This window comes from Lontra canadensis, unplaced genomic scaffold (assembly GCF_010015895.1).
Source record: "Lontra canadensis isolate GAN:19392208 unplaced genomic scaffold, GSC_riverotter_1.0 scaffold16, whole genome shotgun sequence".
Lineage (NCBI taxonomy): Eukaryota > Metazoa > Chordata > Mammalia > Carnivora > Mustelidae > Lontra > Lontra canadensis.
This window is the reverse complement of record NW_022631010.1, coordinates 5,201,481-5,216,664: the sequence shown is the minus strand read 5'-3', so window position 1 is coordinate 5,216,664 and position 15,184 is coordinate 5,201,481. Positions and strand designations below refer to the sequence as shown.

Genomic DNA, 15,184 nt, shown 5'->3' with positions numbered 1-15,184 from the left:
TGGGCTCGGGACGCAGTCTTGTGTGCTGGCTGTTGGTGCTCAGGACAAAAGAGGGGGTGCACTTTTGATATCAGGTTTCTCCTCTTCATGCACCCCCTCTGAGCTGGCCCCAGAGCTGGGGAAACAGAAGAGGCACCCCTCCTCCTCCTCCTCCTGGGCATGGGCTGTGTTGTCGTCCCTGCACGATGAACATGCTGACATCCCTTCCCCACGCAGGCCTCCTCCACCCTCTAAAACAGAAGCCAGCCTCCCCCTCCAAAGACCGAACTCTTCATTCACCAGAAGCCCCTTCCCCTGCAAGTGTACCCTCAAACCCAGGGGCGCCCATGAGCGCCCAGGGGCTCATGTTTACCACTGATCCCTCTGAAATGGGGAAAACAGGGCTCCCCCTCCCTGGAGGCTGTATTCCCAGGAGCCTTCCTCCTGGACCGCTGGCAGTTCACCGAGCCCAGGGTGTTGCACGGTTCCCAAAGATGGAACACACCCTCCACTCTGACGGGCCGTGTACCTTTGTGCTCTGAGGTGAGAAAGGGACAGCAGGGCCTTGGACCTGGAGCCAAGGGGCCTGGGGACATAGCCCCAGCCCTAAGGGGGCCTACCACAACTCTCCAATCATCTTGGGAGCCTTCTGTTGGTAATTTCCCAGCTGGTTCTGATTCCTATTTCACAATCTAGAAGCAGAAACTGTGAAAACCCCATAGCTCGTTCCACCCATCACAGTCACTTCCTCTTATGTGAGGGACATGAGACTTCCCCTCTCATCGCAGAGCGGAGTCCTGAGGCCTCTGCCGGGCAGCATTCACCCAGAGCGGGGCTCAGGGCCACCAGGATGCCCGCACCTGCCTCCCCACCCCAGCTGCCCGGGCCATCCCTGCTGCTGCCTCTGCTGCTGGGCCTCACAGGTGAGTGCCGCCCTCCCTCGGGGAGCCCCGTGCAAGTGTGGGCTGAGTGTGGCCCAGGGGTAGGGCTTCCCCACTGGCAGTAGAGAGGAGGGATGTCGGTTCCAAGTCCTCTTTCTTACTGTGGCTTCCTCTTGAAGACAGTTCTCTAAATGTTTTCTTTTACAAGGCCCTCCCAAACGAATGCTCCCAGAGCTTATTCCTCGGAGGGATCCTTTCCTCTCCCACTCAGGTCGACAGGATTCACCCAGCCAGGCTTTTCTCAGTGCAGGGAGTTCCCAGTCCCGCCTCACTTCCCACCCTCCTGTCGCCCTGTGAAGCCTCCATGATCCCCTGTGGTTTGACCTGCAGGACCTGGGCCCATCCTCTGGGAGGAGGTAGGGGTGCAGTGTCGGACTCCTGCTGAAAACCCTAGAGTCTGGGAGTCAGAGCCGCCCTAATTCAGATGGAGATCTCGATAGGTAGGTAGATAGATAGATCGCAAGTACTCCATCTGCCATGCAGAGATTAGAAAACTGATAAGTGGTGCTTTTTAGACTATTAAATCCCCCAAAATCTCCGCATTCTAAAATTACATTCTTTTTTTTTTATTGTGTTACGTTAGTCACCATACAGTACATCATTAGTTTTGATGGAGTGTTCCATGATTCATTGTTTGCTTCTAACACGCAGTGCTCCATGCTATCCGTGCCCTCCTTAATACCCATCACCGGGCTCATCCGTCCCCCCCATCCTCCTCCCCTCTAAAACTCTCCATTTGATTCCCGGAGTCCACAGTCTCTCATGGTTCATCTCCCGCTCTGATTTCTCCTCTTTCATTTTTCCCTTCCCTCTCTTAATGTCCTCCATGTTATTCCTTATGTTCCACAAATAAGTGAAACCATATGACAACTGTCTTTCTCTGTTTGACTTATTTCACTCAGCATAATCTCCTCCCGTCCCATCCGTATTGATGCAAAAGTTGGGTGTTCATCCTTTCTGATGGTTGAGTAATATTCCATTGTATATATGGACCACATCTTCTTTATCCATTCATCTGTTGAAGGGCATTTCGGCTCTTTCCACAATTTGGCGATTGTGGCCAATGCTGCTATGAACATTGGGGTACAGATGGCCCTTCTTTTCACTACATCTGTATCTTTGGGGTAAATACCCAGTAGTACAATTGCAGAGTCAGAGGGTAGCTCTATTTTTAATTTCTTAAGGAATCTCCACACTGTTTTCCAAAGTGGCTGCACCAACTTGCATTCCCACCAGCAGTGTACGAGGATTCCCCTTTCTCCACATCCTCTCCAACACTTGTTATTTCTCGCCTTGTTAATTTTTGCCATTCTAACTGGTGTAAGGTGGTATCTCAGTGTGATTTTGAGTTGAATTTCCCTGATGGCTGATGATGATGAGCACTTTTTCATGTGTCTGTTAGCCATTTGTATGTCTTCTTTGGAGAAGTATCTGCTCATGTCTTCCGCCCATTTTTTGACTTATCTGGTTTTTTTTTTAATTTATTTATTCTTGATTGGGAATTAGCCCTGCCTGTCTGCTCCCTTCTCCCCAGAGCTGATCCTGGATCCACAGACAGATGAAGTGCCCCCTCTCCTTCCCAGCGAGTTGACATCTCAGTTGACATCCTGGACAGAGGCTGTCCAGGAAAGTGGTTAAAAGCACAGATATTTTTTGAAAATCCGGAGTTCAAATCCAAGTTCATCACTTATACTTTATTTGGCTTGGAACAAGTTGTGAATTTCTCTGCGTCTCACTTTCTTGTCTGGAAACAGGGATGAATAATAATAATAATGCCATTCTCACAGAGTAATGGTGGGAATTGAATTAGTCAGTTAATGTATCGAAGAGCTTAGAGTGAAGTCTGGTACCCAGAAGCATCTATGGAAACTCGCTGTTGAATCCTTGCAGTGTTTAGTGAATGCAAATGCAAATGCAAACACCTCAGAATGGTCCTGCTGATTCTGGCAATTACAACACTCACTCATGTCCTTGACAACCCATGTCTTCCTTGAAAATTCGCAACACTGAAGGAGAAAGGCTTGATCCATCCTGCTTGACAGGAAACCACCAAAAGCAGAGGGAGGGAGGGAGGGGCTTGGCCCAAACAGCAGCAGGCTTGTCTGAGCTAGAGTCGGGCTTTGAGCCCACATCAGCCTGACTCCAGGTCCACACACTCCGGGTCCTTCAGGCACAGTCCCCTGAGTGTTTTTCCATGGTTTTTAGATTCAGTCTCACGACAAAGCCATAAGAGAAGCCCCCTGGGCCAGGCAGGGGACACGTGGAGCTCACTTGTATTTCCCTCCAGGAGTGGCCAGTGCGGCGGGGCTGCAGGTGATCCAGCCTGACAAGTCAGTGTCTGTCGCAGCCGGACAGCCAGCCACTCTGCACTGCACCCTGACCTCCCTGCTCCCCACAGGGACGGTTCAGTGGTTCAGGGGGACAGGGCCAGGCAGGGAGTTAATCTTCAGTTACAAAGGAGGCCACTTCCCCCGAGTAACAAATGCTTCAGACCCCACAAGGAGAAACAACACGGACTTTTCCATCCACATCAGTAACATCACCACAGCAGACACCGGAACCTACTACTGTGTGAAGTTCCAGAAAGGGACCCCTGATGTGGAGTTTAAGTCTGGACCAGGCACCAGGATGTTTGTACATGGTAAGTCCAGATCCCTGAAAGACCCAGCCTGATTGTTCTAAAGACAGATCACAAGCTTCAGGCTCTCAGCCCAAGGCTCCCTCTTTGTCAGCGCTTGTGTTAAAGTTGAGGATAGAAGATGGGGATAGTGAGAAATCATAGCACGGGAGCAGCGTGAAACATGATCCCAGGGCTCCTAGCAATAGAGTCCTACCCTTTAGAATCTTACATTTTCAAAGGCCACAAAATAGATCGGAAAGCAGAGTGAGTAAAATTACAGACACCAGGACCAAATGGCCTCGATTCAACTTCTAATTCTGCCATTTTCAAGCTGTGTGGCTTCAGTGACTTTCTTAAATTCTCAGTGCCTCCATTTTCTCATCTGTGAGGTAGGGATAATAATAGTACTCACCTCGTAGACTTGTTATGAGGAGTACAAACGTAAATGAGTTTATAAATGTGAAACACTTAGAAGAGCACCTGTAACATAATTATTGTGTTAGCGTATATCATCACTATGATGATATAGTGAACTGGAAACAGTTTGATGTTTTCATGTGTTGTATTTAAGCTTTGCGATGCAGGACCAGAGCATCATTTGGTCAAGGGCTAACATTTTTTCTTTTTTAATAATTAAAAAAAGAGATTTTATTTATTTGAAAGAGCTAGGGAGAGAGCTAGTAGACAGAGCAGCAAGCAGAGGGAAAGGGAGAAGCAGGCTTCCTGCTGAGCAGGGAGCCTGATGCGGGGCTCCATCCCAGGACCCTGGGATCACGACCTGAGCTGAAGACAGCCGCTTAACTGACTGAGCCACCCAGGAGCTCTTTTTTTCTTTTTTACCTCTTACTGAGGCAGAACCATTAAACCGTTTCCAGGTAATTTAACCAGGTCCCAAAACAAGTTCAAGCATATTTAGAGGATTACAAAATATCCAACACCAAACAAAGTAAAATTCACAGCTTATAGCTACCAAGCTGACAGATGGTAACTACAGTTATCATGGTGAGCACAGAATAATATATAGAATTGTGGGATCGCAGTCAGTCAAGAAAAAAGAAAGAGTGCACAAATTACCAATATCAAAACTGAGAGATGGGGCACTAGGCTGGCTAAGTTGGAAAAGCATGTGACTACTGAGTTCAGGGTCATGAGTTTGAGCCCCACCTTAGATGTGTAGAGATTATAAATAAATAAATAAATAAATAAACAAACTTTAAAAAAAAAGGATGAGAAAGGTAACATCCCCACATTTTCCACAGATATTAAAAAGATTATAAGGAAACTTTGTGAAAAATTTTATACCTATAAACTCAAAAACTTAGAGGAAATGCACAAATTCCTTGGAAGGCATGGGCTACCAAAGCTCACTCCAAATGTCAAACACTACGAGAATCAATAGCCTGATTATTTCTATATTTATTAAAGAAATTGAATTTGGTAGTTTAAAAAGCCTCCCACAAACAATTGTCCAGGCTCAGATGACTTCACTGAGAACTCTACCAAGCACTGCAGAAAGAAATGCTAACAATTCTACACAAATTATTCCAGCAAATTGGAGTGATGCTTCCCAATCAATCCTTAAAACCAGCACTACTGTGATACTAAAACCAGATAAAGAAAACTTGAGTCTAATATCCCTCATAAACATAGAATTATTATAAAGCTACAAAAATCATACAGTGTAGTATTGGCATCAAGATAAACTAGTAGATGGGGAGCCTAGCTGGCTCAGTCAGAGGAGCATGCAACTCTTGATCTTGGGGTCATGAGTTTGAGCCCCACATTGGGTATAGAGATTACTAAAAATAAATGAACTTAAACAAAAGATAGACAAATAGATCAATGAAAAAGAATGGATTCCAGAAACAATGCCATACATGCAGTCAATTGATTTCTTAAAAAAAAAAAAAAAACTAAAGGCAAGCTCATGGAGAAAGAAGTCTTCAACAATAGTGGAGGATCGAATGGAACATTAGTAAGCAAACCAATGGAAAAGAATAAAAAATCCAGAACCACTCCTCCCACCACAAGCCAAAAGTAATCTCACATGGATCAGATATTTAAATAATGAAACTGTGCAAGTATGAGAAGCAATCATGTCTGGATTCTTTTGTAACCTGGAAGTGGGGTAAACCTTCCCAACTATAATTCAAAATGCAGAAACAAAAAGAAAAAAAAATGACAATTTGATCATATTGTACAAAAAGAAACTTGTGTATGGAAGTGTGTGTGCGTACACTATTTTGTGACTTATAATACAAAGATCCACCCCTAACATACAAAGAGAGCTTCTAAAATTTTTTTTAAAGATTTTATTTATTTATTTGACAGACAGAGATCACAAGCAGGCAGAGAGGCTGGCAGAGAGAAAAGGGGAGGCAGGCTCCCTGCCCAGCAGAGAGCCCGATGCAGGGCTCGATCCCAGGACCCTGAGATCATGACCTGAGCTGAAGGCAGAGGCTTAACCCACTGAGCCACCCAGGCGCCCCGAGAGCTTCTAAAATTTTACAACAAGCAATTTTATAGAATTATGGGCAGTAAATATGAGAAGGCAATTTACAGAAAGTGAAATAGAAACATCTTCTATATATATGAGTGTCTTCAATCACACTCACATGAAAGGATATGCAATTTAAAACTACACTGGGATACAACCTCTCACCTATCTGCTTGGCCAAAAATCCCAAAGTTTGACAACACTCTCTGTTAGAGGAGCTGTGGGGGAATTGATACTTCCATATTTTGTATGTAGAAATTCAAAATCATGGAAGTTGTAAGGAAGTGGATTTGGCAATATTTAGCCAAATTACCTATTACATAGACATATATATATACATTACCCTGTGACCTAACAATCTCACTTCTAGAAACTTATCCTAAAGACATACTAACACAAGTGTAAAATGATTTATGGTTAGGCTCTTGATTACAACACTATGTGTAAGAATAAAAGACAGATGGTTAAATAAATTATGGTAGAATCACACAATGGAGTACTGTAACTTTAAAAATGCACGAGAAGAAGTCAGCACTTGGCTTCAGCATGACCCACAGGATATCATTAAACAAGAAAAGTAGTGTGAGGAAGAGTGGGTGGAGCAGACAATCTTTTATGTTAAGAAGAGCGGGAAATACAAGCATGTCCACATTTGGTTATCTTATTTTGAAAGAGGAATAAAAGCACAGAGGATTACAGTTACTTCTTAATTCTTAACATATACATGCTGAGGTGGTTGTGAATGAAATGACAGTGTCTAGTTTTGCTTTAAAATAACACAGTGGATGGTAGACATATAAATGAAACATTTGCTGATAATTGCCAAAGTCCCAGGATGAGTACTTTGTATTTTTCTTTTGAGAGAGAGAGCAAAGAGGTGTGAGCAGCAGGGGAAGCTGAGGGGAAGGATGAGAGAGTGTTAAGCAGGATCCACGCCCAGCATGGAGCCCGGACCTGGGACTTGATCTCATCACCCTGAGATCACGAACTGAGCCATAATCAAGAGCTGGAAGCTTAACTGACTGAGCCACCCAGGCACCTGTGTATTCCATATTTTTAAGGTGTGTTATAAAGGGTTTGTCTTAACCCAAGCCTGTATACTTCCAGAAAAGTCTTTCTGCATTCCCAGGGGGTTCAGGTACCCTAAATTGGAGTCACTACAGTACTTAGCAGTATCCAGCAGTCTGGGAGGAGTTATACCCATTGGCAGAAAGTTTAGGAGTGAATTTGTCCTAGGTTCATAAAAACTAAGCAAATAAAAAGAATAAGGCAATTGGGGCACCCAGCTGGCTCAGTCAAAAGAGCATGTGACTCTTGATTTCAGGGCCATGAGTTCAAGCCCCACATTGGGTGTGGAAATTATTTAAATAAATAAAAACTTTAAAAGAGAGAGAGAGAGAGACAATTAAAAACTGGGAAAACAAAAAGTGTACAAGAAAGGAAATATAAGCATGATATATTGCATGGCCCAGTTGTGAAAAATGTTTCGTTGGTCATTATAATATAAATGCTGACTACTAAAAAAATAAAAGACTCTGCTGTGTCTATGATAAGAGGATGTAAGGAAAGGAAGTGTCAATGGCATGTGAAGGAAGATAAGAGTTAAGCCATCATCTTCCATAGTAGTAGGTCTATTCAAAATATATAAAACTGAAAAAAAAGGAGATAATTATATAGGCACCTTATTTAGAAACACAGAGAGGGGGGCACCTGGGTAACTCAGTTGGTTAAGCATCCAATTCTTGATTTCAGCTCAGGTCATGATCTCAGAGTTGTGGGATTGAACCCCACGTTGGGCTCCACGCTGAGTTTGGAGCCTGCTTAAGATTCTCTCCTTCTCCCTCTGTCCCTCCCTGCTCATGCTCATGCACTCTCTCTCCAAAAAAGAGAGAGAGAGAGAGAGGAAAGAAAAAAGAAGATAGAAACATGACGAGAAATGTCCAATGGATCAGCTAAAATAATTAAGTGGTTGGTCCATATTTTTTTCCTAGGAGAGGAAGCAAGGGACGTGATGTCTTTAGTTCCATAAGTTATATGACTTTTTAAACAATGTATTTCAGGAAGGAGGAAAGAGAGGGAAGGGGAATGACAAATTCCAATCTGTATTTTAACATGATCACCATGGTCTGGTGTCGAGTGCCGATGGCAAGTGTTGAGAAGCAATCCATGAGGCCAGTTGGCAAGCTGTTATGGTACGAAGGGTCATAATAAAAATTACACGGAGGAGAAAACTGGAGATGAGAGATGGGATAAGTCTAGCCATGGGGGAACGATAAGGGCAGATATCACACTGGAAACTAATTTGCCATCTTCATTTTTCTCTCTTCTCTCTCAACTTCACTTTGGCCAAAGCTAAGCCCTCTCTTCCAGAAATTTATGGCCCCTCCAGCAGGGCCAGCCCAGGCCAGATAATGAATCTCACCTGCACATCAACTGGCTTCTTTCCCAGAAACATACAGCTGAAATGGTTTGAAAAGGATGTGGAGCTTCCAGCCTTTCAGACCCTCGTCTTCCCGCCTGGAGATGCCAGATCCTACACCATCTTCAGCACAGTGCTGGTGACCCTTGACTTATCCTTACTCCACTCCCAGGTCACCTGCCAAGTGACTCACAGTACATTGCACAGCCCCCTCAGTAGGCACGTGAACATCTCCAGATTCTTCCAAGGTAAGGGGCCTCCCCAGCCAAGTGGCCAACACTTGGTGGCCACCACTGGTTCCCTAATTGGAGGACTTCACCTGCCTCCTCCCATTTATTCTTCCTTAAATCCCCTGTGAGATGGGTGCAAAGTTCCCTATCTTATCCGACCATCCTCTTCTTACAAGATGCCATAGTCGGGTCCTTGGCATTCAGAGTTCCCTTCGCTCTCTTGTATTTGGGAGGTAGAAGTTCATTCATTCATTCAACAAGTGTTTATTGAGCAAGTCATATGTGGCAGCATTATTCTAGGTGCTGGGGATTCCGTGGTAAACATAACAGACCTAGTTGTGCTCCACTGAGCTCACAGTCACATGAACCCCATCAACAAGATGCAAAAAATATACAGTGCTAGGGGTGCCTAGGTGGCTCAGTGGGTTAAGCCTCTGCCTTTGGCTCAGGTCATGATCTCAGGGTCCTGGGATCAAGCCCCAAATCGGGCTCTCTGCTCAGTGGGGAGCCTGCTTCCCCCTCTCTCTCTAACTTCCTCTCTGCCTACTTGTGATCTCTCTCTGTCAAATAAATAAATAAAATCTTTTTAAAGAAAACCAACTATACAGTTCTAATTTTTTTAAAGATTTTATTTATTTATTTATTTGACAGAGAGAGATCACAAGTAGACAGAGAGGCAGGCGGAGAGAGAGGAGGAAGCAGGCTCCCTGCTAAGCAGAGAGCCTGACGTGGGACTCGATCCCAGGACTCTGAGATCATGACCTGAGCCGAAGGCAGCGGCTCAACCCACTGAGCCACCCAGGTGCCCCATACAGTTCTTAATTTTTTTAAAGATTTATTTATTTGAGAGAGAGAGAGAGTGCAGGGAGGAGGAGCAGAGGGAGAGGGAGAGGGAAATCCCAAGCAGACTCCCCACCGATAATGGAGCTCAACACGGAGCTCCGTCTCCTTTCTTTAAAAACCTTTCAGTGGCTTACCGCTGCTCTTACAAAAAACAAAACAAAATAAAATCCTTATCAGGCATTCAATAGCAATCTTCAAACATTTTTGTTCATAAAGCCCTGAGGTAATTGTGAAGAACTATGTGGTTCCTCATATATTTAAAAGTTAACATCCAGAATTATTCATCACAGACTTTAATGGTTGCACAGGCCAGAACCCCTGGAACATAACAAATGTTACATCTCTCTGAAATGTTCAAAGGAAAAATAAGGTCATACTGATTTGATTTCCACCATCATCCATTACAACAGACATAAATGAGCTCTTCTTAAATAAACAGAAATTTTATAACATTTCTTTTTCCTCTTAAATTTGTATTTCCATTCTAATTTCCTGGGGAGAAATCTATCCTACTGTGAATTTATTTTACATTTGAAAATCCTGGGGCGCTTGGATGGCTCAGTGGGTTAAAGCCTCTGCCTTCAGCTCAGGTCATGATCTCGGGGTCCTGGGATCGAGCCCTGCATTGGGCTCTCTGCTCAGAGGGGAGCCTGCTTCCCTTCCTGTCTCTCTGACTGCCTCTCTGCCTTCTTGTGATCTCTCTCTCTGTCAAATAAATAAATAAAATCTTAAGAAAGCCCTTACTGACCACATCATCACACATTCATAGAGAACTATGAGAAAACAGAGAACTACAGTAAATATATATGTATTGAATTTTATATTATATATAACTTATATATAATATTCAATACACATAAATTGAATTTTTAAAACTTTTGGTTATGACCCTATGCTCTAAGTGTTAAAAAAATTTCATTTGGATTGAATTACACAATTGATCAAAACAATCTAAATATCTGAAAAATTCTGATAAATAATTATCAAAATAACCATTAAAATGTAATCCAATTTTGAACTGTCCTTTTATTTTGTGTCCCAGAGTCTTTACACCAAGGGCACTGCACCATAACTAGATTTGGGATGTGTGGGAGGAAGACCTTCCCCCTATAAGGTTGGGAGAAGGACTGAGGAGCAGGAGGAAGGAGTAGGCATCCTCAGGCAGATCAGTTTCAGGAAAGAATCATATGAGGGCTCGGGATCTGGAAATTGACTGTATTAAACTACCAATGTATGGATTCCTTAGGATGTCCTTATGTGCCCCCAGGAATAAGTGTAGCACCATAAATACAGACAGTCTTCATGGTTACTGGCTGTGAATTTGGCTTCATCTTGCCCATGCTCCCCCCCACTCACTCTGATCATCTTTCTCTCTGAGGATACGCTAGGCTTCACCTCAGGACCTCTACCCATGCCCTTCCCTCTGCCTGAGACACCCTTCCCCACACCTACCTGGCCTCTCCCAGAGCCTTCCTTCCTCTGGCCCTCCACCAACCCCTTTGCTTAGAGTTCCAGTGACCAGGACTGCATAACAAATTTTCCCCAAACATATTCCAATGTTCTAAACTTACTCCAAATCTCCCAAATTATTATGCTCACATATTCTGTGGGGCAGGAATTTGGAGAGGGCCTGGCAGGGATGGCCTATCTCTGCCCCATGATGTCTGAGACCTCACCTGAAGGACTCCAAGGCTGAGGTTATCACAAAGCTGCCTCACTAACATGTCTGGTCATCAGTGCTGGCTATGGGCTTGGGGCTTCAGTTCTTCTTGACATTAGCCTCTCCTGATCATCTTTCCCCACAGGCTAGTCTGAGCATCCTTGTAGATTGGTGGCTATGTTCCAAAAGTGAATATCCCAAGGGGAAGTCTCGTGAACTTTGATGACCAACCTTTAGAAGGTACAGTGTCACCTCTGCTGTACTCTCTTCACCAGGCAGTCACAAAGTCCCAACCAGGCTCCAGAGAAGTCCACTCCCCTTCTGGTGTGGAGAGGCAAGGTTCTGGAAGACATCTGGGAACTTGCCGTGGTCATTTTTAGAAAATACAATCAGCCACACATAGTTAACTCCTATTCATGTGTCATACTTCTGCTGAAAGGTCACTTCTTCCAGAAACTCTTCCCTAACCTGCCTTAACTCCAGACCAGGTCAGTTGCCCCCATGTAGGTTCTCAGAACCCCTATGAGGATCATGTGACTGCTCTTCTTCTGCCCTATCCTTCCTGCCAGAACAGGAGCTCTGTTAGGCAGGGACTCTGTCTGTCGTGCTCACTGCTCTACCCCAGAACCAAGGGCAGGGCCTAGAAAGGTAAGGAGGCTCCTTGAGCATCTTTTGCTGGAGGGAAGGAAGGAATGAAGGAAGGGCTATTGTTTCAGTTATACCCACAGTGACCATATCCGTCCACCGGGTCCCAAGCCTCCAGCTGGCCATCCTCATCTGCCATGTGCAAAGGTTCTACCCTGAAGTCATACAAATCACCTGGCTGGAGATGAACAGAAGTGTTAAGGCCTATGAGACTTCCACCCCTACCAAGGACCCCGATGGCACATTCAACCAAGACAGTCGTATCCTGGTTTACATCTCAGAGGACAGAGCACAGTTCACCTGCCAAGTGGAGCAAGAGGCCCAGCCACTGATCCAGGCCAGCGTGCCGCTGAGTGAGTTCAGAGAAGAGCCAGCATGTTTGGATGACCGGGGGAGTGGGGTGGAGGTGGAGGGGGTAATAACCGGTGGGGGGAAGCCAGTAAAGGTTCAGACCTGGACACAGACAGGCCAGGTTCACATGCTGGCTCTGCCATGTTTGTCATGTGTGACCTTGAGGAAGTCACTTCCCCTTTCTGCACCTCAGTTCCTTCTTCTATAAAACGGGACAGCAATTAGAGCTACCTCTGCGGAGTGTGCTGCCTTAGGGACCAAAGAGCAGGAAGTACCGCTTCTGTCACACAGCTGGATCCAAACCATGCACCCACACCACCAGCTCTTCCAGCGAATAACTAAGTTTGTATGAGCTATGATCCCCCGTCCACCCCCCCCCACACAAAGCCCCGCAGATTCAACAGTTACTGAGTACCCATTAGGTACGTCATTGGGGTGTTCTCATGTAATACAGAAATGTTCTAAGGTATACGTTATCATCCCCATTTTAAAGATCAGGAAACTGAGGCTCAGAGAGGTGAGGGGATTCCCTCTCAGTCCAAGCTTAGTCTTGGTACCTGAGTCAGGAGGGAGGCTGGGCCTGCCTAGGGGCTGAGTGGTGGGAAATGGAAGCCACGTCTATCCTAATATCTTTCCAGATGCCAGAGCATCCAGCTCCTTCTCTGGAACCGTCATCCTGCTTGGCTGGAAGTTGTTTCCCCTGACAGCACTTTGCATCATCTATGTCCTCAAGAGGAGATTCCCTTCCCAGTAAGGGGGACCTCAGAGAGGGGTTGGGTTTCCCCAGGGGCGGGGAGACTCCAGGCCAACAGGGGGCACTGTGAGGAGAAGCCACGCACCACTCCCATTTCCCACCAACCTTGAAGGCATGTGGAAACCAAAGGGCCCCTAAGATCCACACCCCAATCTCTTCAGCCTTCCCCTCTGCCCCTCACAGCTCCAGTCTGAAGATACACAAAGATGCAGGCTCCCTGGTCTAGGCAGGGGGACCACTGAAGGGGAGCAAGTTAATATGGAGACAGCACTCTTGAGGTGGTCTGTGAGGAGGAGTCTGAGAACAAGGGCTTTGCCCCAGCTTCCTGCTTCCCCTGCAGGTCACAGGCACCACAAGGCCCTCCTCAGGGACACAGAACCCTTAGTCCCCTCCTGTTTTATATAGGAGGACTGATCCAGGAGAGGCCCTGGCCATGAAGTCTGTGGTGACTCCCAAAGCTTCTCCTGCCTCGTGAGCCTTCTGAGACCTTCTGCACTGGCTGTCCCTCGCTGTTTCCTGCAGCCCCCAGAGAAAGTGAGAACCTGTACCTTGAGGGTTAGTCGGGAGAGGTAGGCTCTCACATCGTATGAAAGAAAAGAAGCTTCTCTAGGGATTCTGGACATGAAGTCCATGACCCTGAGCAAGAAACTCAGCAGAGCATAACAAGCTCCTACGCAAGGAGGAACACAGATCTGCAATTCTGAAGGCTCCTCCCGACTCCAAGGAAAGCCCATAGTGGGCACCCAAACTCTCAGGAAACCTTGACAGCGCCATCATTAAAATGGGATTAAAAGAAACTCTTATGGCCAATGAACATATGAAGAGATGTTCAGTCTCATCAGTAATCAGGAAAAGCCAAAGCAAAACCACACTGAGGTGCCATTTTGTCCCTATTCCAATAGGAAAAATAAAGAAGCAACTGGCTCTTTCTTATGTTGCTGATAGGTATGTAACTTGGCACAGCTACTTCGGAAGACAGTTTGGAAACTTTGAACTTGAACATTCATGTACTCCATAACCTGTTATTTCTGCCTTTGAGTTATATATACCCCAAAGAAACTCTTCACATGTGCTCCAGGAGATATATTCAAGTATACCCATGGTAGCATGGTTTCAAATTAGAAAAATCTGAGAGAAAATCCAAATACAAAGCCACAGGGTTATGAGCAAAAAATTTAGTACAATCCCAGAATGGAATGTTATACAGCAATAAAAATGGGTGAACTACAGCTATACACAATAATATGGATAAATCTTAGCAAAAAAAATACTAGGAGTGAGTAAGCCCCCATCATACAGCATGATATCATGTTCATAAAGCTAAAAACAGCTAATAAATGGTTTTTAGGGATACATATAAATATGATAAACCCATATCTTTTCTGAAACGATGAACTCAAGATTTTAAATGGTGGTTGCCTGAGGTGGGTGAAGGGAAAAGGATGAGAAAGGTGGGCATGTATAGGTAGATGGAAGTTAATATCAGGGTTCTAGCTGCCATGCTGGGTGGTGGTTTCATGAATGTTTTTATCACTATAAGTTAAAAATAGAAAGAATAACAATATAAGACTGATAAGTAGATATGTCGATAGGTAGATAGATGTGGAGATTATTGGAAGGAAAGGAGGGAAAGAGGGAGGGTGGATGGATGGATGGATGAATGAATGGATGGATGGATAAGTAGATTAATAAAAGAGGGTCATGCATGGATCAATGATGAGGGTGTGATGAAGCAAGAATTGTGATAGGTACAATTCTGCATACTTAAGATCCAAGGAAAAATAAATAGAAGGACAATCCTTAAGGAACCCCCAAGTTCCCTTCCTATGATGACATTTACAAATCCACATTAGAAGGAACACGTTGTTAATGGGTATCACCACGGGTCTAGCACTTCACAAGCAGTATCTTACTTCATCCTCATACCAATCCCACAAGGTGGACACCATTCCCCACTTTACAGGTGAGGAATCTGAAGGAACCTGCTCAGTGTCACTCAGATAACAAGTGGTGAGACCAAAAAAACCTGGATTCAAACCCAGTTCTGCTCAGTGCTTTCCAGGGAGTCACATGGCCTACTGCCTATGGACAGGCGGGGAGAACTTGACTCATCCTCATTCTACTGCTTCCCAATGTCTCAGACCTTTTGTTCTACATGAAAGCCCACTCTGTGTCTCCAAATGGGGAGCAGAAGGGAAGAACACATGCACTTTTCTAGTTGTGGAGTAGATCTAGGATTAGTCCT

General features: G+C 45.0%; 1 protein-coding gene across 3 annotated transcripts; it reads left to right on the top strand.

The window, feature by feature from the left end:
• Positions 1 to 800: 800 nt before the first annotated feature.
• On the top strand, positions 801 to 13,939 carry LOC116868565 (signal-regulatory protein beta-1-like). 3 transcript variants are annotated; one of them, XM_032859018.1, is made up of 6 exons: positions 801 to 902; positions 3,208 to 3,561; positions 8,390 to 8,704; positions 11,906 to 12,187; positions 12,824 to 12,935; positions 13,280 to 13,939. In XM_032859018.1, the coding sequence occupies exons 1-6, from the start codon at positions 830 to 832 to the stop codon at positions 13,374 to 13,376; spliced, it is 1,233 nt and encodes a 410-aa protein (XP_032714909.1). In that variant the 5' UTR covers positions 801 to 829; the 3' UTR covers positions 13,377 to 13,939. The 3 variants fall into 3 exon arrangements, with proteins under 3 accessions (XP_032714909.1, XP_032714910.1, XP_032714911.1); XM_032859019.1 differs by having other exon boundaries at positions 806 to 902; positions 13,345 to 13,939; XM_032859020.1 differs by lacking the exon at positions 801 to 902 and adding an exon at positions 1,330 to 1,360.
• The last annotated feature ends 1,245 nt before the right edge of the window (positions 13,940 to 15,184 follow it).